General features: G+C 37.1%; 1 protein-coding gene across 3 annotated transcripts in view; it reads left to right on the forward strand.

The window, feature by feature from the left end:
* Nucleotides 1-20,849, forward strand: part of LOC132108210 (RCC1 and BTB domain-containing protein 2-like) — a 50,416-nt gene extending 29,567 nt beyond the window's left edge. For 2 of the 3 annotated variants that reach the window (XM_059514841.1, XM_059514843.1), the window contains 4 exons: nucleotides 6,159-6,285; nucleotides 12,857-12,996; nucleotides 14,473-14,603; nucleotides 19,804-20,849. In XM_059514841.1, coding sequence (XP_059370824.1) covers nucleotides 6,159-6,285; nucleotides 12,857-12,996; nucleotides 14,473-14,603; nucleotides 19,804-19,944 — 539 coding nt within the window. In that variant the 3' untranslated portion in view covers nucleotides 19,945-20,849. Of the gene's footprint in view, nucleotides 1-6,158; nucleotides 6,286-12,856; nucleotides 12,997-14,472; nucleotides 14,604-19,751 lie in introns of all 3 variants that reach the window. The other variant, XM_059514842.1, reaches the window with a different exon arrangement.
* Nucleotides 20,850-22,275: the final 1,426 nt, after the last annotated feature.

Raw genomic sequence — 22,275 nt, forward strand, 5'->3', positions numbered from 1 at the left:
CTACAGGCGACTAGTTTTGGGTGCGGCAAGGGGCACTTTTATGCCCTGTTTTATTTTCCAAGTAACGTTAAGCAGCACAACAGTTCATGTGCTGGTCGTCGCCTAATTAGGACCCTAACTAGATAAATATCACGTGTTCTTTTTAAAACAGCAAGCGGGAGCAGCGGGAAACTCTGTATATTCATGCATTGTGCACATGTCAAAAGAGTAAATCCGATCAGAAGCATGTGACATGTAAACGCGCATATCAACCCTATCACTTTATTCAGCGTTCATGTAAACACTACGTTCGGATTCGTCAATCAGAATGAATTCAATCCGATGGAAGCAAAAAGTGTCTATGTAAACGCACCTGTTGTTTGTTACAAATGTACACAGTACATTTACATTTATTTGTTACATTGTTATTATTTACATCAAGCTTTTGAATGGTATAGTGCATATTGTTCATAATGTTTTACTTGATTATACACTTAGTCAGGAATTATAGTTGTGAAACTAGTAAAATGTTTACATGCTATGTGAAAACTAGTACAAGTATATAGTTATATAAATAAAAAAAGATTTACACATGTTTATGATCTCCGCTGAATAAAGCGCTTCATTCTTTTTTTCTGAGGAAATCCAAAATGCAAATCCTGAGGTAATCCTCATCACATCTTCTTGGGGTAAATTATGTCTTATTCCTCTCAGCGGGAAGCAAACAGTAAAATAAAAAACTTGAAGAACAGTCTCGCTGCTTTGTTTTCTGTTGTATGGGCGTATTCAAGCCGCACGCTTCAGTGAAACATTATAATGTTAAAAGTGTGTTCAGTGCAGGGGCATGGTCGCATTAGATATAATGAAGGGAGACGTGAAAAACGGACATTGCGTTGTTTTCATATGTATTACTTTATCACAGAATATTTGTTTTTGGTAGCACTTTATTTTAAAAGTAGACATGTCAGGCTTTCTATAGATAGCTCTCTCATGTCTCTTTGTTGAGTATTAACTGAGTTACAGTTCATTTTAATGACGCGTTTTTAAATGAAGATCACCGCAGACCAAGGCTGCAGACAGCACACCTTGTTTGTTATCTTTATTTTATAAATGCACACATTTTTGTTGTTATTATGTCTGTATACAAGGCTGCAAGGGATAAAGGGCTCTACGAAATCTGTTTTATTTTCTCCTAAATTAATTTAATAATATATAATTTATAATATATAATTTTTTCAAGTTTTAACTTCTTTTTTTAATAGTTTAATTTTATTAATTAAAAAGTATGTTAGATTTTGTTTAAAGTATGTTTAATTTTTTTCTTAAAGTAGCCTTATGATTTTTTTTCGCCATTTATATTTTTCTGGTTATCAAATGAAGGCATAAAACATTAATTTCATTTATCATTTATTTGACTTTTATTTTGAGGGGTTGCCGCTAATACCTTTACAGTTCTGTGTATATGATATGATGCTAGTTTTACTCAAATCAAATGGTAAAATGGTCATGAAGTGATTCACAGAGCAGTTTTGGAATGTGTTTCTGTCCTCATTTAGTGAGACGAGTGTCAGGCGCACTTCTGTGTGTAGAAAATGAAACCTTGCATTAGGGTAAGGGCATGTTTATTTCTATGCTGTAAGAATAAAAAATCACCAGGGAAATAGGTAGTAGGAGAGAGCATGTCAAAACCTAAAAATCTCAGTTTGTGTAAATCTACATCCCCATTTTAGAAAGTTGGGATATTTTGTAAAATGTAGTAAATGTTTTCGTTACAAATGTAACCTCTGTTCCCTGAGATTAAAGTTTCAGTTCAGGAGAATCTGAGCATCTTATGGCCAAACTCCTGCTCAGAGTGGTACTGCGTATGCAGATGCATGCCAGTTATCCAGAGAGAACCCTAGCCTGCAAGGCAGGGAAGTCCAGGTTATAAAACCCTAGCAAATGTGGACCGCAAGGCCCAACCGCCCCCGCAAAATAATTCTGCAATGGACACGCTGCTAAACCATGCCCAAGAAGAGGTGACGCCTCTAGTTGAATGGGCTTGTACTCCAATGGGGCATTGCAGGCCCAAGGAAGAGTAGGCAAGCATAATAGTGTCAACTATCCACTTAGAAAGTCTCTGCTTTGTGACCGGATGCCCTTTAGTGCAGCCACCAAAGCAAACAAAGAGCTGTTCAGACTGCCTAAATGGGGCAGAACGCTCAATGTAAACTTTCAGCGCCCTGACGGGGCACAGTAAATTCAACTCTTGGTCCTCTTCTGTGGGAGGAAGCATAGAGAGTGTAATGACCTGTGCCCTAAATGGACTAGAGAGCACCTTAGGTATATAACCATGTCTCGGTTTTAGGACGAACTTAGTCTCCCATTCGAGACAGACGACACTCATAACGGAAACAACGGCGTGAAATTATTCTTCAGGCAGTGGAGATCAGCGTAGAATGTCATTTTCGCTTGAGGAGAAGAAGTCTGAATCCTATGGCTGCAGAGCCATTTAGTGTACAAGTGTACTCCAAAAATTTTGGGAAACTGTTTTTAAACAGTTCACAGTAAGCAGGTGAATTGGTAAAAGGGATATCTGTCTTGGCGATAAAAGGAGCATCTTCTCTTTGTACTCATTTGTTCTCTTTGTAAAAAATTATTTGTTTTAGTCAATTAAATACACTTTAAAGAAAATGAACAAATAGCATTACTCATTCTATCGCATTTCACAAAACTTCCGAACATTTCTTGAATTGGGGTTGTATTCAGGGTTCATATATACCATGTATAAATATATATATATATATAAGAATGAAAGTGAAATGTGACGATGTGAAATATTTTTTCATATAAAATAACAGCATTATAAAAAAAAAAAAAATATATATATATATGGTGTTTGAAAATAAACACCATAAAACACAGCTATACAGCATAGTTAAAAGCATTGTGGGCAAATAGATGAAGAAACATTTAGGTATTCAGAAGAACAGAAATTGAATACATCACACCCCTCCCTCCACACGCAACAGAAGACAAATGGACAAGCCAGCATGAATGCTTTATATATCTTAAAATAATAAATTCTGAACTTTCAGGTTCTTCCTCTGTCTTTCTTCACCTGTGTCTGATGGTTTCTCAATAGCATTCTACCTTCATAGAATAACAGTTCTAATAGCTATGCATGTTTTAACAGTGTTACAATGTGCCCCACTACAACTGGCATTTAAATCTTATTTAAATTAAATCTAAACTTCTAAAGGGTTGTACATTTAAACAATAGAATGTTTGTCTCATTTTAGATAAACACTCAAAATTAGGATGGAACATTTAAATTTACTTTAGCTACAATTAAATGTTCAGTGATTATCTTTCAAAGATTAGTGCATTTTTCTCTATATAATGTTATATGGCAACTAGTAAATACATGGTTTTATTTTTCTAGCTTCTGTGGAATTTTTTTTAACAATGTGTGTTACACCTAGCCCTGCTTTAGGTTGTGCCCTGCTCTCCCTTATTTTTTTTATTAAGATGTTTTTACCACCATAAGCTTTTAATACAGCTTCTAACTTTCTTAGAATTGATTCATATAACTTATTTAAAACATCTCCAGTGGAACGTCAAACGTCTTCATTAGCTACTTTTCTTTTTTGCAGATATAGACTGTTGTTCTTAAAACGCCAAACGTTTAGGCTGTTAAGAAATATTACAGACACTCCTGCTAAATTCGCTTCCTTGATTTCCCCATTTTAAAAGTCTGGCAAGTCACCTGTTTCAGAAAGCACTTGTACTACCCACTGCTGAGCACAAACTGTAATACATTGAAATACTTCCTGGAGAATATAGACAACAGCATGATTAGGTGTAAGTTTTAACATTTGTTTGGATGTATGTATTTGTTTTATATCTAGGATTGTGATGCTAATTTTTACCAGCTCATTCAGCACTCCAGGTAGACCAACAGGACACTTAACTGAGGGCAGCTGCCAAAAACTGTCTGCTAAGGATTTCATATAGTAAAGGGGCCAAATGTTTTAGCTTGTTTTTGGGCTCTGCTCTTACATTTCAAAAATTAAAGTTCTGTCATTAATTACCAACCCTTATGTAGTTCCAAACCCGTAAGACCTACTTTCATCTTCGGAACGAATTAAGATCTTTTTTATGAAATCTGAGAGCTTTTTTTCATATCCATAGACCATTGACAGCAAGGATATTACCACAATCAAGATACAGAAACAATAGTAAGGACATCGGTAAAATAGTCCATGTGACATCAGGGGTTCAACTAGGGTTGGGACGACAGACGATGACAGATATCACAATGTTGAGCAGGTGTTCTGACAAATAATGCTATCTAACCAGCATCATGACACCCCCCCCCCCCCCCCACATCCCCCACCACACCACCTGTCCCAATAACGTGCTCTGAAAGAAAATGTGTACTACAGAACCCCTAAAGGGAATAAATATGAGATGGGAGGAAAATATTTATTTCAGTACTTTATCTCTCAGTTCTATCATTGAGTAATTGTACTGTATATAAATTGCAGACATCATGGAGCTGCTATTATGCCTGGCATTGAAACCGTTTTTGAATGCACAGTCTCTTTTTAGTTTCACTTTCGAGATTTGTGTTTGCACGTACTCTGTTTATACTATGGAGCAGCAGTACTTACCACACAGTTTATTAGATAAGATGTTTGTCAGTTTGTCATCATTTACCATCATCCTCAGTTATCTCTCCTAACTCTGTTTATTTGTAAGTTAAACTTTAAGAACTGTAATGTAACAGGCAACTGTTAGCAAATGTTATTTGTTTTCCTTTCCTTTCTTAATATGGATTCTCGCTTTAGGCACACACCCTAACCTTCCGCCATTTCATAGAGTACCCCAGAATGAATCAGCACATACAGCGTTGTTTACATACAGCATGCTTGTACAGCATGCTCACAGTTTTGTTATCATATTATGGGTCTTGAGTCACGGATCGGATAATTTTTCGGATCAGCAAAAAACATTTATTGAAAGCTTACTTTAAGTACTTCTATACCACAGCAAAAACTACTAGCTTAAAGGGTTAGTTCACCCAAAAATGAAAATTATGTCATTAATAACTCACCCTCATGTCGTTCCAAACCTGTAAGACCTCCGTTCATCTTCGGAACACAGTTTAAGATATTTTAGATTTAGTCCGAGAGCTCTCAGTCCCTCCATTGAAGCTGTGTGTACGGTATACTGTCCATGTTCAGAAAGGTAAGAAAAACATCATCAAAGTAGTTCATGTGACATCAGAAGGTCAGTTAGAATTTGTTGAAGCATCGAATAAAAAACTCTCTTCCGGGTCTGTTGTGAGCACGTTCATATGCGTTCTGAACTGTGGGGCCTGGTCCGTACGGATCACGGGTCATTTACGATCGGTTGCACCCCTAGCGTGCACATGGACTATTTTACTGATCTCCTTGCTGCGATTGCTACTGTGCTTTGATCGTGATAGTATACTTGCTTTCTATGGAGGATCAGAGAGCTCTCAGATTTAATCAAAAATATTTTAATTGTGTTCAGAAGATGAATGAAGGTCTTACAGGTTTGGAACGACATGAGGGTGAGTAGTTAATCACAGAATTTTCATTTTTGGGTGAACTACCCCTTTAAAGTGATCCAGTATATGGAATTAATAAAGTAAGCAGGTGCAGGTCACTTTATTTTGGTATGTTGCTTATTTCCAAGATAAAGGAAATAACCCTTTCTTACTACCAAGATTTGGCAACACTGAGTCAAAACGTATCCTTTCTTTCCTTTCTCTATTTATTGCACCGCACATACAGAAGACAAAACTCTGATACATGTTTGAATAAGTCTATTTGTTCAGTTCAGTTACATACACTGCATAGAATTTCACTACCTGAGTTTTTCGCGAGTAAGTTTGGTTGAAGAATGTTTTCATTCCTGTAAATTACTGAACTGTGTGAGTACAGAAGAGTTCTAAGCAGTAAAAGGTGAACTGACGACCAAAACTGTAGTCTGTAAAGGTATGTGGTCTATATGATTTAGACATGTAAATAATCAGCATTTTAATGACAAAACTTTAAATGTGTTTTTACATGAGGAAACCTCTGGATGTACCTCTGGATGCTTCACTTTGCGAGAAAGTTGCTTTAAACAAATAAGGTATTATTTTCTAACTCTTTTCTGTTCATTAGATGGAGATGACTACTTGACTGTTGCCCAGTCGCTAAAGCGAGAGTTCGACAGCCCAGAAATCTCTGACCTGAAGTTCCTGGTTGACGGGAAGTGCATTCATGTGCACAAAGCCTTGCTTAAAATCAGGTAAATTAAAACCTGATTTCAAAACATCTCTTTAGCACTGTTTTTAGCCCTATTTTGTCTATAAGCAGTAAAAACGTTTTCCTCGGGTATTTAAACAGCATCTGAAAATAGTTTGTGAATTATCAACAACAAATTGGGGTTTTCCCCACCGGTGTCATTCCCATGTATTTATTCAAATCTTGGCAGCTGAACTCTTTTGACACGAACATGTGCAGACACATTCTTGATCGTGCATAAACAGACTATTGCATAAGGATAATCTTTGTGTGTCTATATTCACTGTTTATATTATGAAACATATTTTATGTTTCTTAATAGATCAAATTTTCGACCTTTCCTTTTTTTCAAGAAGATTTAGGGGCGCAATGATAATTTTGCGTTAGTGTTTGTAAAATAGAGGCAATCAAGGAGACATTAACAAGCAAAATTATATTATTTATTAGAATACAAATGGTGCAAGTTTAATGTAATATGTAATTTATGTAATAATTATATATGAAGACTTCAGATGTTAGAAGTACAGCTGAGATTTTTTATTTTAACTGAGCATTTTTTTATCAGGCCTCCTATGGCTCTTTTATTCTCTGGTTTACAGATTAAATGTTAGCTACACCATTTCAAAAAGGTCATGTCTTGTAACACGTTTGAAATAATATGGACATTTTATTCACTTCAGTCATAATAAAGCAAGCCCAGACAACTATACTGACAGGCTGTATGAAGTCTGCCCTGTCTTAGACCATGTTGTGTCCAAATTCCATGAAATGTTTAAACCTAACACAAACATTTGCACTGACATGGGTATGCTTCTCTTGCATGGGCACCTAGCTTTCTGGGTGTACCGAATAAATCAAATATGGTATGAAATCTTACTTGAAATCTTGGCCAATTCTGAGACTGTGGAGAAAGTGCTGGGAGACATAGTTGTCTCTTCCTGATCCGGTTTACAATTCTGTACCACTGTCTGAGAGCCTATTTGATCTAAAAACCTACACCTGTGGTACAATTAGGAAAAACAGAGGTGAACCACCAGTCATCATAAAATCCTGGGCTTAGAATTGGGGAAAGATTTATTCAGCACACTTAAAATGTGATGGTCTTATTGTTGAAGGACAAACAAACAGTTACAAATTGCATCAGAACAATATGGAACTCGAAAAACCCCAATTGCAACACTCTCTTCTCATTCGTTCTGAGTGTTGTAAAATCATGGACCAGCGTCTTACGACTGGTGGTAAGCCTAGAGCACTAATGCAATTGTTGTGAAAGCCAAGAGCACTAATGCACTTGTTGTAATCCTGTTGATTGCTAAAAAGAGACAACAACACACAGATAATAAAAATAAGATTAGAATAAAAATACACGCATATGTAAATTTAGATAGGACCAAAATAGAAAAAATAAATTAAAATAAAATAAAATAAATTGTATGTACTTTTGTGCTATAGATGGGGGGGGGGGGGGGGGGGGGCATTTAACTGTTAATAAGGTAGATTGCCTGGGGGAAGAAACTGTTTTTGTGCCTGGCTGTCCTGGTATTTGTGGCTCTGAAGAGCCAGCCAAATGGCAAAAGTTCAAAAGGGGATGGCTTGGATGCGAGTGCAACATGAAAATAAAAATTTAATTATATAATTTACATTTGCCATTTCCTACACTTGTTTTAATATGTAAATTAAAAATATATTTTAACGCTTTATAAGTTGCAAAATTTAAATTAAATTGTATTACCCAAATTGATTAGATATGTTTAACATGTCCAAGCAAAAACTGTAACAAAATTATCATTTAAATGCCATTTTCCTAAATCCATTTAGACTTTTCGGGGCAGGACACTTGGGGATTGCATGTTATTTGTGATACCGTGTGATAATTGTAGCAAAATGCAGTGTGAATTTCAAAATGCATTCTGAGCCAAAAGTGCAGCAAAAGGGTAGCAAGATGGTAATTTTAAATGTCCTTTATTTCTCTTAAATACATTAATACTTACACTTTCATTAAATACCCCGTGATAATTAACTTATATATATATATATATATATATATATACATATATACATATATATATATATATATATATATATATATATATATATATATATATATATATATATATATATATATATATATATATATATATATATATATATAGTAAAACTTCAAATAATAGCCCGGGCTTCTATTTACCCAAATCGCCGAACTGCACCGGCTTGTATTTGAGACAGGCGTCTATAAGAGACAGGCCTTTAATTTAGTGTTGAGATGTTCAAGCATGACAGTAGGAGGTTACAACATTATATTACGTTTTATTTAGAATTAATTTGGAATGTGTTTAACAAATAATTTAATGTAAGAAATGTCTTTGGCTATTGGCAGCATAAAAAAAAAAAAAAAAAACATAAAAAGCGAAACGATGTCACCGCAATGGGCAGAACAATACAAGTTACCCCTAAACTAATGTGTTTAACAAATAATTTAGTGAAAGAAATGTCTAAGATTATTGGCAGCATAAAAAACGAAACGATGTGACAGCAATGGGCAGAACAATAGAAGTTACCGCTAAAATCCATCGAGCATATGAACTTGTTTCCCGAAACATATCAACAAGAAAGAATGAAGGCTACCCTGTAAAACAACTGCAATCATGTGAAAGAAAATTACTCTATTCATCACTATCATCATCCCCGCGATCCTCAATTACAAGTTCATTGGCGAATTCCTCCTCCACGTCGCTCTCCTCCACTTCTCTCTCTCCAGCCTCCGCTAACTCTGCCTGCCTTGCTTGCACTAACAGCTCTCGCCCAGATGCGCACGGCTCTCCCTCTTTGAAACAATGGATAAGGTGATCCTCACTTCCATCAGAAGCTACTGTCAGGCCACATACCTAAGGATAACATCCCGAAGTCAATGAAATATATTATCTCCTCTTTCTCCCTCGCACACACACGCGCGCGCGCAAGCATACCTTAAAGGAATTTTTCAGCCGCTCCGTATCCAGCTTTTCCCACGCTTGAAACAGACCAGGCCTCTATTTGAGACCGGCCTTTATTTACCCAAACCTGTCGTCACACCAGGCGTTTAAAAGAGACAGGCGTCTATTTGGGACTCGGCTATTATTTGAAGTTTTACGGTATATATATACATATATATACATACATACATACATACACATTATCTATCTATGTATGTGTATGTATGTGTATGTGTATATATATATATATGTATATGTGTGTGTGTGTGTGTGTGTGTATATATATATATGTGTGTGTGTGTGTGTGTGTATACAGTACAGACCAAAATTTGGACACACCTTTTCATTCAAAGAGACTATGAAAATTGTAGATTCACACTGAAGGCATCAAAACTATGAATTAACACATGTGGAATTATATATGGAATTATATACATAACAAAAAAGTGTGAAACAACTGAAAATATGTCATATTGTAGGTTCTTCAAAGTAGCCACCTTTTGCTTTGATTACTGCTTTGCACACTCTTTGCATTCTCTTGATGAGCTTCAAGAGGTAGTCACCTGAAATGGTCTTCCAACAGTCTTGAAGGAGTTCCCCGAGAGATGCTTAGCACTTGTTGGTCCTTTTGCCTTCTGTCTGCGGTCCAGCTCACCCCTAAACCATCTCGATTGGGTTCAGGTCCGGTGACTGTCGAGGCCAGGTCATCTGGCGCAGCACCCCATCACTCTCCTTCTTGATCAAATAGCCCTTGATGCCTTCAGTGTGACTTTACAATTTTCATAGTCATGAAAATAAAGAAAACTCTTTGAATGAGAAGGTGTGTCCAAACTTTTGGTCTGTACTGTATATATATGTATATATATATATGTAAATATATATATATATATGTAAATATATATATATATATGTGTATATATATATATATATATATATATATATGTGTGTACATATGTATGTATGTATATTAGGGGTGTAACGATATGCGTATTCGTATTGAACCGTTCGGTACGAGGCTTTCGGTTCGGTACGCGGTACGCATTATGGACCGAACGGTTCGTTGGACTAATTAATTATATTTTGAAAATAAAAAAAATTGTGAAATATAATGATATGCGTTCAACAAGGTAGCCCAATAACCCAAACGACGTAACAGGCAACACCCCTGACACCCCCGAAGAAGAAAAAACACCAACTTATATGTTTATGTTAGGCTACTCAGTCAGGCGCTCGCTCACTCAGTAATACACGCTGAAGGCTCGTTGCAAAATGGCCAATGCGTTTAACAGACCAGAAATAGAAGATCCTCCAATAACCAACAGGTCTGGTGTTTGGGTGCACTTTGGATTCCCTGTAAGCTATAATGCTGATGGCAAGAGAGTGGTGGATAAAAAACAACAACGATATGTCGCATCTATGGTACAAAAAAAAAAAAAAAACACCAGAGGGAATACTTGAAACATGTCAACTCATTTACGCCGACATCACCTTAGTGTGTCAGTATCTGGGAAAAGATGGAAAAAAGGAGAAACATACACACAACAAACTATCCCCGCAGCATTTAGACAGACATTTCCAACGGATTCAAACAGGGCAAAAGACATCACCACGGCGATTGGTAGGCTACATTTACATTATAGCCGCGGATATGAGACCTTACTATTTACCATTCATTCTATCATCACCATTATAGCTTACAGGGAATCCAAAGTGCACCCAAACACCAGACCTGTTGGTTATTGGAGGATCTTCTATTTCTGGTCTGTTAAACGCATAAGCCATTTTGCAACGAGCCTTCAGCGCGTACTGAGTGAGCGAGCGCCTTACTCTGTAGTGGAAAACGTAGATTTTAAGAACATGCTTAATTTAATTGAGCCCCGTTACAATATTCCTTCACGAGCTCATTTCAGACAGACCGTAATTCCTGTTTTGTTCCAAAAAACATAAGCCTTATAGAGAACCAATTGAGTAAAAACACACTCAATATAAAGAGTTATAGAGTTCCATATAAAAAGTTACATCTTTGTATTTGTTCATAACTAATATAACATTTTCATTTTTTTTTGATAAGGAGCTGTTTTTGTTTTATACAGTATGCTGCTAAGAAAACACCATAGAAGATGGGTAAAGAAAAGCTCCATCATTGTTCAATGTAAAAAAAAACATACTTTGTTAGTTTTAATAAATAAAACATTTTTATAAAAATCAAGGAAATTTATCTGCAAATTTTTTCTTTTTGCTGTATCTAAAACGTACCGTACCGAACCGAACCGAACCGAACCGAACCGAACCGTGACACCAGTGTATTGTATCGAACCGAACCGTGAATTTTGTGAACTGTTACACCCCTAATGTGTATATATATATATATATATATATATATATATATATATATGTATATGTATATATGTGTGTGTGTGTATATATATATATATATATATATATATATATATATATATATATATATATATATATATATATATATATATATGTGTGTGTGTGTGTGTGTGTGTGTGTGTGTGTGTGTGTGTGTGTGTGTGTGTGTATAATAAATAAAGCAGAGGCTCTGTTCTTTCTTTTGATATATTGTATATTCACATATCCATACAGCAAACATTCTGTAGGCCATATTACAATTTTGTGAAAAACTGATGATCAAACTTCTTTAGAACATTCAGTTTGATATTTATTAATATTTAACCGTTTTATGTGGATAGATGCATTTAAATATATTTTTTAGTTCTCACATATATATTTTTCACTGTTGATCCCAGCAGAGTTATTCTGCATTTGAAGTTCATGTTTGTTTTTACAGCTGTAGAACAGAATGAGAGTGAAATATGCAAGTACAGACAGGACACTGAGAAGAAGGTTGTAAAGAATACATAGAGTGCAAATTGCACACTTAGTGTAGTTCCTCTTCACAGAGCAGTATAATAATTATAGGGGAGTTTAAAATCAGCAGACTAACAGGGAAAAATTCTTGTGGGTCTGGAACTGATACCTTGTACTACACAATGAATCTTTTGAGGTTTTAGAAATGCAAAGTGTTTAGAATAAGTAGAGTGTGGGATAAGTCACCTTATATCTTTGAACAAGCTTTATACTGTGTCTTAACCGAATGCAACATAATACAATAAACAATGCAAGAGCTTTTGTACTTCTACGCTTAAGAAAAATCACTGCTTTTGACTGAATATCCTTTGTAGCTTTATTAAAGGAGCAGTCTATATTTAATTTGTATGATGAACACTATTCAGTGGTTTCTTTAACATTATTTCAGTTCTATATAGGCTACTTTTCTAAAAACTTATTTTAGTAGACCTTACTGATAAACTTAAAACACTTTTCATTTCATTTGCATGCTTGTTCTAATGTATTTAATCATAAAATTTGCTTGTAATTTATTTCTTATTTTTTCATTGATTGTTTACTTGTCTTTGATGTTTGAGCTTTATATTAGGTGGGCTAGTATTAGTTTTTGCTGCAGTATCTTAAAAAGTTTAATCAAATGAGAGATGTGAAATTTCACTGTTATTATAACATTTTAATTATAATACAACTTTTTCAAAAATAATAATAATTTTAAGTTTGTATTGATAGGTGCGAGCATTTCCGAGCATTGCTGAATGAGACGGATGAAGAGACCATAGAGATTCATCAGTTTTCTTATCTGGTATATCGTGCATTCCTGGAGTACCTGTATACTGATACCATCAACCTCCCACCTGAGGATGCCATTGGTAAACTGCACCCTTCATTGGGTTTTCATTGGGATTGCTAGGTCACGGTCAAACATCCATGATCTTAATTAAGCCACGTTTTCACCACTGGAACTTTACCCAGGAACTAGGGACTTTGGGCTGGTACTCCGTGTGTTTCCACAGCATGACCCAAGATCTAAATAAAGTTCTGAGTAAAAAATTGCCGCTCAGAAAATCCCTGGTCGTGAGGTAGTACTTTTTCAAAGTTCCTGAACTTTCGGGGGCGGGACTTGGGCACTAAACATGCTGATTGGTTAAGTTCATGCAGCATTGTTATTTCAACCACCATTTATTTGGATAATTTTCGAATAACGAAAGGAGGAAGTGTTGTTTGATATCATATTTTGTCTTATTGGAAATATACAGTGAGGAAAATAGCAGTAGCCAAGGCGAGCTGACTGATTATCAAGTAGACTGTTATCAAGTAGACTGCTGTTTGCAGAATTACCAGACTTGTGTCATCCCGTCCGCGGGAGATCACACTTCTGAGTCGAACTCGCAAAGTCCAAACTACCGAGGATGCAAGTCTAAAATTTGCTAATTTACTTTGTATTGAGAAATGCGGGCAGACCTACGTCACCAGACTATTTGCCTAATCTTCACGGTACTTTTGAACATGGTGGAAAAGCAGAAAGCAACAGTTATGGGGGGAAAAAGTTCCTGGTACAATTGTTCTGGGTAATTTCGGTGGAAATGTGGCATTACACTGATTTATTTGTTTAAACCCACATATACATACCTGTTTGACATGCTTTTAGATGGAGTCCAACATGACACAGTGAAAAACCTGTTAAAGGTTTAGTGTCATGTCATTCCAAACCACAAGACTTTTGTTCATCTTCTGTATGCAAATTTTGATAATTTTGATGAAATCAGAGGGCTCTCTGACTCTCCATAAACAGCAACGCAACTACAATGTTCCCAGGCATAGAAACGCACTGTAGCAAAGACATCACTAGTCCATGTGACATCAGTGGTAATTTTATGAAGCTACAAGAATACTTTCTGTGTGAAAAGAAAACAATGATAACAATTGATTCAACAATTCTCCTCACCGATTACCATCTTCTGACATTTTGGAGAGACGTAATCAGCATTTATCTTCAAAAGTATTCTTGTGGCTTCGTAAAATTACGGATGAACCACTGATGTCGCATGGACTATTTAACTGATGTCTTTGCTATGTTTCTGGATCTGAGAACATTGCAGTTGTGTTGCTATCTACGCAGGGTCGAGAGCTCTCAGATTTCAATAAAAATATCTTCATTTCTTTTCCGAAGATAAACAAAGGTCTTGAGGGTTCGGAATGACATGTGGGTGAGTAATTAATGACAGAATTTTTCATTTTGGGGTGAACTAACCCTTTGACTACACATTATAGCAGCAAATTTAATTTTTTTCTGACATCTGACTAATGTTTGGTGTTTATGATCCTATAATCATTGCATTGTAAAGGTTTGCTCGATTTGGCCACGTACTACCGTGAGAGCCGTCTGAAAAGACTGTGTCAGGAGACAATCAAGAGAGGCATCTCAGAGGAGAACGCTATAACACTGCTCTCAGCTGCTGTCAAGTATGAAGCTCGGGTGAGTGTGCACACTCACATCTTCAGTCATACACCCATTCAGTCAAATACAGGTCCTGTTCCAAATGTTAGTGAGATAAACATTAACATGTTACTAAGCTAACAATGCCATGCTCAGAATTTTCAAAGTCGACGTGAAATAACACGTATAAAAACAAACATTTTGTTAGCTAACATCTTAATACACTAATAAAAAAATACAAAGAACACATTAAAATTAATTAAAAATATTTTGTTGTTGGTGTTCTGTTAAGCTAACAACAAATACTCTAAAAAGCACATCTTATTGCTACAGTACAATACAGTTTGATGTTAGCTAACAACTTCATAATCTAAGGAGTGAAAAAAAAGCACAAATATTGGGTGAAATAGCTTAAATAATGCACACAGGAGACAACTAACATTCATAGTTGATCCAGTGGATTTTGATGTTAGCATATTGCTATTAATGGCTTTTAACAAGAAAGCATGAAGAACGCAAATATTGTTTGAAATAGCTCATTTGCTAATGATTTAATACTCTAATAAACAAAAAACAAACACAAATTTGGGTTAACCCTCTGAAGTCGATTAACGCATATATGGGTTATGAGGCATTTTCTCCTGATAACCCCGAAAAGAACTTAAATTACAATTTCAGTTTTGATCGTACAGAAAAGAGAAATACTTCAATCGAATCTGTAAAGGGTCTACTTTTTTATATACAGACATAACAACAAAACTTTGTGCACTTATAAAATAAAGATAACAAACAAGGTGTGCTGTCTGCAGCCTTTGTCTGCGCTGATCTTCATTTAGACACGCGTCATTAAAATGAACTGTAACTCAGTGAATACTCAACGAAGAGACAAGAGAGAGATATCTATAGAAAGCTTGACATGTCTACTTTTAAACTAAACAAGTGCTGCCGAAAACAAATATTCTGTGATAAAGTAATCCATATGAAAACAACGCTATGTTTGTTTTTCACGTCTCCCTTCATTATCTTCTAATGCGACCACGCCCTCGCGCTGAACGCTCTATTCAGATTCTAATGTTTCACTGAAGCGTGCGGCTTGAATACGCCCATACAACAGAAGAAAACGCAGAGAGACTGTTCATCAAGTGTTTTTATTTTACTGTTTGCTTCGCGATGAGAGGAATAAGACATAATTCACCCCAAAAAGATGTGATTCAGACTTTATTCAGCAGAGATCATAAACATGAGTAAGTCTCTTTTTATTTATATACTTGTACTAGTTTTCACATAACGTGTAAACATGTTACTAGTTAGACTTTTTCCAAACTATAATTCCTGACTAAATGTATAATCAAGTGAAATATTATGAAGTTTCAATAACAATATACAATACTATACCATTCAAAAGCTTGATTGAAATAATTTAAATGTAACAAATAAATGTAACTGTAACAAATGTAACACAATGCTGTTCTTTCAATTTTTCCCCCCTAAAAAACCTGAAAAAAATATTCTCAGCTCTTTTCAACATTAATAATAATAATAATGATGATGATGATAATAATAATAATAACAATAAATGTTTTTTGTAGAAAATTAGATTGTTAAAAGGATTTCTGAAGAATTGTGTGACTGGAGTAATGATGCAAAAAAATCAGTTTCAAAGTCAGCTTTGATTGTTCCTAATAAACTGTTTAACTGCACTCGCAAGTGGATATTAAATTATGTTTTGGGATAATTAAATATATTAAATATATAAAATTATATAGATTTATTTTGTCCTCACATTCGTTCTTGTAACTCTTTCCTCTCAGTGACACAGCTGACTGAAAGGCTCATTATGCAGCTCATTATGCGGGCCTTTGTCTTCTCAGGTGTAAATCACAATGATATTCATGATAGTTGATGCATACTCGCATATAACTTTTACCAACAAAAAGTGTCTTAGAAAATTTAAGTAAATATATTGTTCCCTTTCGATACTTCACTTATACTGCGTATGGGGAAAAGCTTCTTTTTTTCCCTCGATACTGAATCCTTTTTTCAATAACGCAGTGCAACTGCACTGCCATCGGTTTAATCTGTAAACTTTTTTAAACCAATGACAGTGCTGCGTAGCTGCGCGAGCCTATGGCGATGCAGCGTGCCAAAGCCCACCAAAATGGGCGGGGCGAATGGCTATATAAGCAGGCAAATCGCCATAGGAAATCAGATCTCACTCCTTCAGCGACGACTTCACTTTGCTGGATCCCAACTGAATGTCTTCGCAGGAACGAGCTCTCGCCGTCGAAGAGGCACCGCAGCGGATAAGCTGAGACAGCCGACCACCTGCAAGCGCTGGCGCTCTTGAAGACAGCCGCTCTTCAGCGCCAATCTCGGGCCGCCCGCTTCTCGCTTCCGGATGCTTCTCAGCGATCTCCTGCCGCCATCTGGTGATCACAAAAGAGCAATTTCCAGTGGTTTTCACTGCTCTAAAAGAGCGATCTCGAACGCCGTTTTAACGGCGGCGGCAATGCTGCGCCACAGCTGTGACGATGACGGCCATGGTGAATGCGTCTTCTGCCTGGGTAAAACTTAAGGCGACGCATATACCTGGCAAGACTAATCTGGGAGCAGACATGCTTTCACGGAGAAAAGACCCCTCGGACGAGTGGATGCTCCATCCCCAGATGGTTCTCAAAATCTGAGAGATTTTCGGGAAGGCAAAGGTCGACCTCTTCGCCTCAGAAAGCATCCAATGCCCAACCTATTTTTTTAAGGATATAGATGCACTGTCCCACAACTAGCCCAGCCTCCTTTACGCTTTCCCTCCGATCACTCTGATCCCTCAGGTCATCAGACGAGTCAGGGAAGACAGGCTAAGAGCCCTCCTGGTGGCCCCACTCTGGAGGAGCCAAGTCTGGTCCTCTGAGCTGTTCAGGCTTTCGATGAAAGTCACATGGCCGATCCCCCTGAGGCAGGACCTCCTCTCTCAGGCGAACAGGACAATCTGGCATCCACGGCCAGAACTCTGGGCTTTGCCTCCCCGGGGACGTGCTACACACCATTAATTAGGCAAGAGCCCCGTCTACAAGACACCTCTATGCCCAGAAATGGTCAGTCTTCGTCGACTGGTGCTCAGCACAAAACGAAGACCCTGTTGAATTAGACATATCTCTGATACTATCATTTCTCCAAGAGTGTCTAGACAAGGGTCTTACCCCTTCCACACTCAAGGTGTACATAGCAGCCATCGCAGCATTTCAGATTGGCAGCTCCTATCGCTAACCAATCTATGGGTCGAAACAGCCTCATTGTTCGTTTCCTGAGAGGTTCTAGGCGGTTAAAGCCCCCACGTCCTCTCACCGTTCCCACTTGGGACCTTCACACGGTCCTTGGAGCACTCAAAGGACCTCCCTTTGAGCCACTGCAGTCAGCTGACCTTCGGCCCCTAACGCTCAAAACCGTTCTGCTACTCGCTCTAGCCTCGGTCCAGCGTGTTGGTGACTTGCAGGCCCTCTCGGTGAGCCCTGCATGCCTTGAGTTTGGGCCCGATGACTCGAAGGTCATTTTAAAACCCAGACATGGCTACGTCCCTAAAGTGCTCTCGATGCCATTCAGAGCACAGATAATTTCCCTCTCGGCTCTGCCTCATTTGTCAGGTGAGCAAGAGCTGGATTTACTCTGCCCAGTGAGGGCTTTGAGGATATACATTGAGCGGTCATAGCCATTCAGGCAATCTGACCAGCTTTTTGTCTGCTTTGGGGGCCTCACCAAGGGGTCTTCGGTCTAAAAACTACGCCTCTCGCGCTGGATAGTCGACGCTATCGCTTCGTTACTCTTCCATGGGCCTTGAGTGCCCCATAGGAGTAAGATCCCATTCCACTAGAGGGATGGCCTCTTCTTGGGCCTGGTCTAGTGATGTCTCTATCAAGGACATCTGTGAGGCAGTTGGCTGGTCCTCGCCGTCTACTTTTGTCAGATTCTATGACCTGGACATCCTGACCTTGCACGCTCGGGTTCTTTCGGTTTGATACGACAGCCTCTATCAGACGCCGTCATCATGTCACCTCCAGGGAGCTAGCTCCCTCTTAAGCAGTGTAGCGTTCAGGGTTCGACGGCTCCGGCTCTCTCACTTATCCCCTGGACCCCAAGGTGTTCAAGATAATTTTTTTGTCGTTCCCTACCATGGCACGGCACGGTTGAATTCGTTCCCCATACACAGTATGAGTGAAGTATCGAAAGGGAACGTACTCGGTTATGAACGTGACCTCGGTTCCCTGAGATACGTAATGAGTACTGCGTTATATGCCGTGCCACAAGGCTGTGGCTTCATTGTCGTCACTTCAGTCGTATGACCTGATTTCCAATGGCAATTTGCCTGCTTATATAGCCATTCGCCCTGCCCATTTTGGCGGGCTTTGGCGTGCTGTCATTGGTTTAAAAAAGTTTACAGATTAAACCAATGCCGGTGCAGTTGCACTGCGTTATTGAAAAAAGGCTTCAGTATCGAGGAAAAAAGGAGCTTTTCCCCATACGCAGTACTTGTTCCGTATCTCAGGGAACCGAGGTTACGTTCGTAACCAAGTACGTTTTCTGTGAGTGAGCAAACAAGATGATTTTCACATAATTTAGAAAGAAAAATTCTAGGCTACAAGCTCCAGTTCTCAAAAGTCCCAGGAAATATTGTTCTGTATGTTTTATGGCCTTATTCAAGTGATTTAACATTAACCATTAACCACGCATAACATTTTTTTTCTCAAAAACACAATCATGTACATTCATGCTGCTCACATATTATTATAGCCCAGTTTGTGCTGATTACAGTGAGAATAGACTTTAGCCATTTAAATGTGTATAAGAAACTGAAAAAAGCATAAATGTCAGGGCATGACAAAACTTCTCCAGGCCCCAAAAATACCCTTAGACTCCAGAGGGTTAAAATAGCTGACTTCAAGATGACATGACTAACATATTCACAGTTTGACGTTAGCATATTGCTAAGCTATGACTAAGTACTCAGGGATTGTTTTCATACCAACTGTGTGGCCAGATTCATGAAACATTCTTAAGAATGAATATATATATATATATATATATATATATATATATATATATATATATATAAATCTGCTGTGTCTTGCTCACTAGGTTTTGGAACAGAGCCCTAAACATGTACATATATTTGCGGTTTCATATATTATTCTGTAGGTCTTTGGTGGTGGTTCTCTTTCTCGTTGAATCATCCACTCTTCATGTGCAGGATCTGGAAGAGTTCTGTTTCAAGTTTTGCGTTAACCACCTGACGGCTGTCACTCAGACGCAGGCTTTCGCCGACATGGACCACGATCTTCTGAAGAACTTCATCAGCAAAGCCAGCCGCTACGGAGCATTCAAGAACTAACAGAAATATATTGGCTAAGGAGGAATTGTGCTTTGGCTCTGCTACATCCAGAGAAGTTATCTCTAATTCCTCTGATTTGGAAAGAGAGGAGACAAAATTTTGTGGTTTGACTGTAAAGAAGTGGTAAGCCACAGCACTGGTTGTCTTCTGGATCCCAGTGCCTTTAAATTACATCCCCATCTGAAGCGCTATGTAAATGGAAGAATTAAAGATTGGATTCAAAGGGACCAGACAAGTCTCAAAAGATTGTATTGAAATAGAGTAGCTAAACGAAAAGTGCTTCATGAGCAAGGGGTTCACCTGTGCGTAAGCAAAAGGGAAGATCATCTCATGTAGGAGATGGTTGATGGGAGAAAGAGTTGCTTTCTGTTACTGAATTGTTGTTTTGGATCAAGATCACAATAATTTGTAATATATTTCCAGTCATTAAATATATAATGGATTGGAAAGTTACAGTCAGCCAAACAAGTTTTCCATCTCAAATCCATCTATCATTATCATGATGGCCTTTATAAAGCAGGCCAACAGTCGTACCTTCTGAGGGAGGTCACCTGTGTCATAGGATATCATGTTTTCTTTCTTCCTGGAATTAGAAGAAACTTAACACAATAATATGTCATTAGAGTAGTAAAGCATTATTTTTAAATGTAGCATTAAGTGGCTCCAATTTAATTTACTGATCCAACTAATGTCATTTGTTTTTGTTTATTTTTTTTTTTGTTTTACTGACAGTAATGTTACTTTTGATATGTTTGCACTGTTTCTGTGTAATTATTCTGAATATTTCAGAAGGGTCAACATTTGTGATTTTCTCAAGTCATCTTTTTACAAGCTCTAACACAAGTGTCAGGGTGAAATCTCTCAAAAACTGTGAAGAATTGTTCAGGCCATATTTCAGCCCCCCCCCCCCCCCCCCCCCAAAAAAGGAGATTATATTTTGCTTAAGAAAAGCCTGATTGTTGGATGTTTAAACTTTTATATCTATATAACGCATCAAAATATAAATGTTATTTTAGCAAGGTGTTAATAATGTTTTTTTTTTTTCTTTTCTTTTTTTTTTCTTTTTTCTTTTTTTTGGACTGAAGTATGAGCCTGATATTTCTTCATGACTTTTACAGATTGTGCAGTTGGGAAATAGTGCTGTATGGTGGTGTTGCCCATATTACCCATAAACTAACCATGTGCCCATATTATGTCATTCATTAATTTTCAACCAACCAAACTAAGCACTTGAAACAGTAAGCATATAAACGTATATAATTCAAGTGTTTAAAGTAGGTTTAGAGGTGTTAAACAAACACAACCTGACACAATAAGAGAGAGCTTTCACTCTCTCTCACACGTCACAATGTCTTCTTGATTCTTGATGGTCAGTTGTTACAGTCTGTTTATACTGGTTTATACAGTCAGGGGTTTCTGTTGGGTTGTAGATATTTCTACATGATTTCATTCTTTTGTAACTCCATAAATGAGGGTCAGGACTGCGAACCCTGCCCGATTGCCAAGATAGGGTTGTTAATTATTCCCCAGTGGTCTTGTAATTATTGGGGACTTAAATAATTTGACATTTGAATAATCTGTTTTAAGATGATACCAAACTTACTGTTTTCATTTAAGCAAGTGTCATACAGGACTTTTAATATTAAAATAAATAGCCTATATTATAAGTTATTGTGTGTTGGAAAAGTTATGTTTACAAATATAACATTGTAATATACTGCACTTGTTTTTTTCCTCCCATACATTTTTTTTCCTCACATTTTTTTTAATTTCATAAAGTATGTATTTGTTATTATGCATCATAGTAGCCATTTATCATTTATTTTAATACATTTGATTTCGTTTTGTGAACTTTTCTACAGTCTATATGGTGAGTCTATGGTAAGGCATTAATAGTTGGGCATGTTTTCACATTATATATTTAAAATCTTAAATACCCTACTATTTAAAATACAAAATGTATATATACTGTATAGATTAGGCGCCTTACCGAATTACTGTACAGTCTATATCTTACATAAACTGTAAGGTCTTTGAAGCTTTGAAATATGTTTTATCTAGTTTCTGTCAGCTGAAAGCTTTTAAGAAAGTTAAGTCACAGTAATAATAATAATCCTAAAACAAATCGGTATGTTTTTTAAATAATACAATTCATTACTACTGCATTTCTACGCCTTCACAGCCTCGTTTTCATTCTTGTCATAAAGAAACACCGATACGTTTGCCATTACCATTGATATAACTATTGGGTCTTAAAATTCTTCAAAATCCTGTCCAATTTCCTGCTGTAAGATGTTTTGTGTGCTTATCTTCCTTTGAGTGGCGCTCTAT

The sequence above is a fragment of the Carassius carassius genome, chromosome 28 (assembly GCF_963082965.1).
Source record: "Carassius carassius chromosome 28, fCarCar2.1, whole genome shotgun sequence".
NCBI lineage: Eukaryota > Metazoa > Chordata > Actinopteri > Cypriniformes > Cyprinidae > Carassius > Carassius carassius.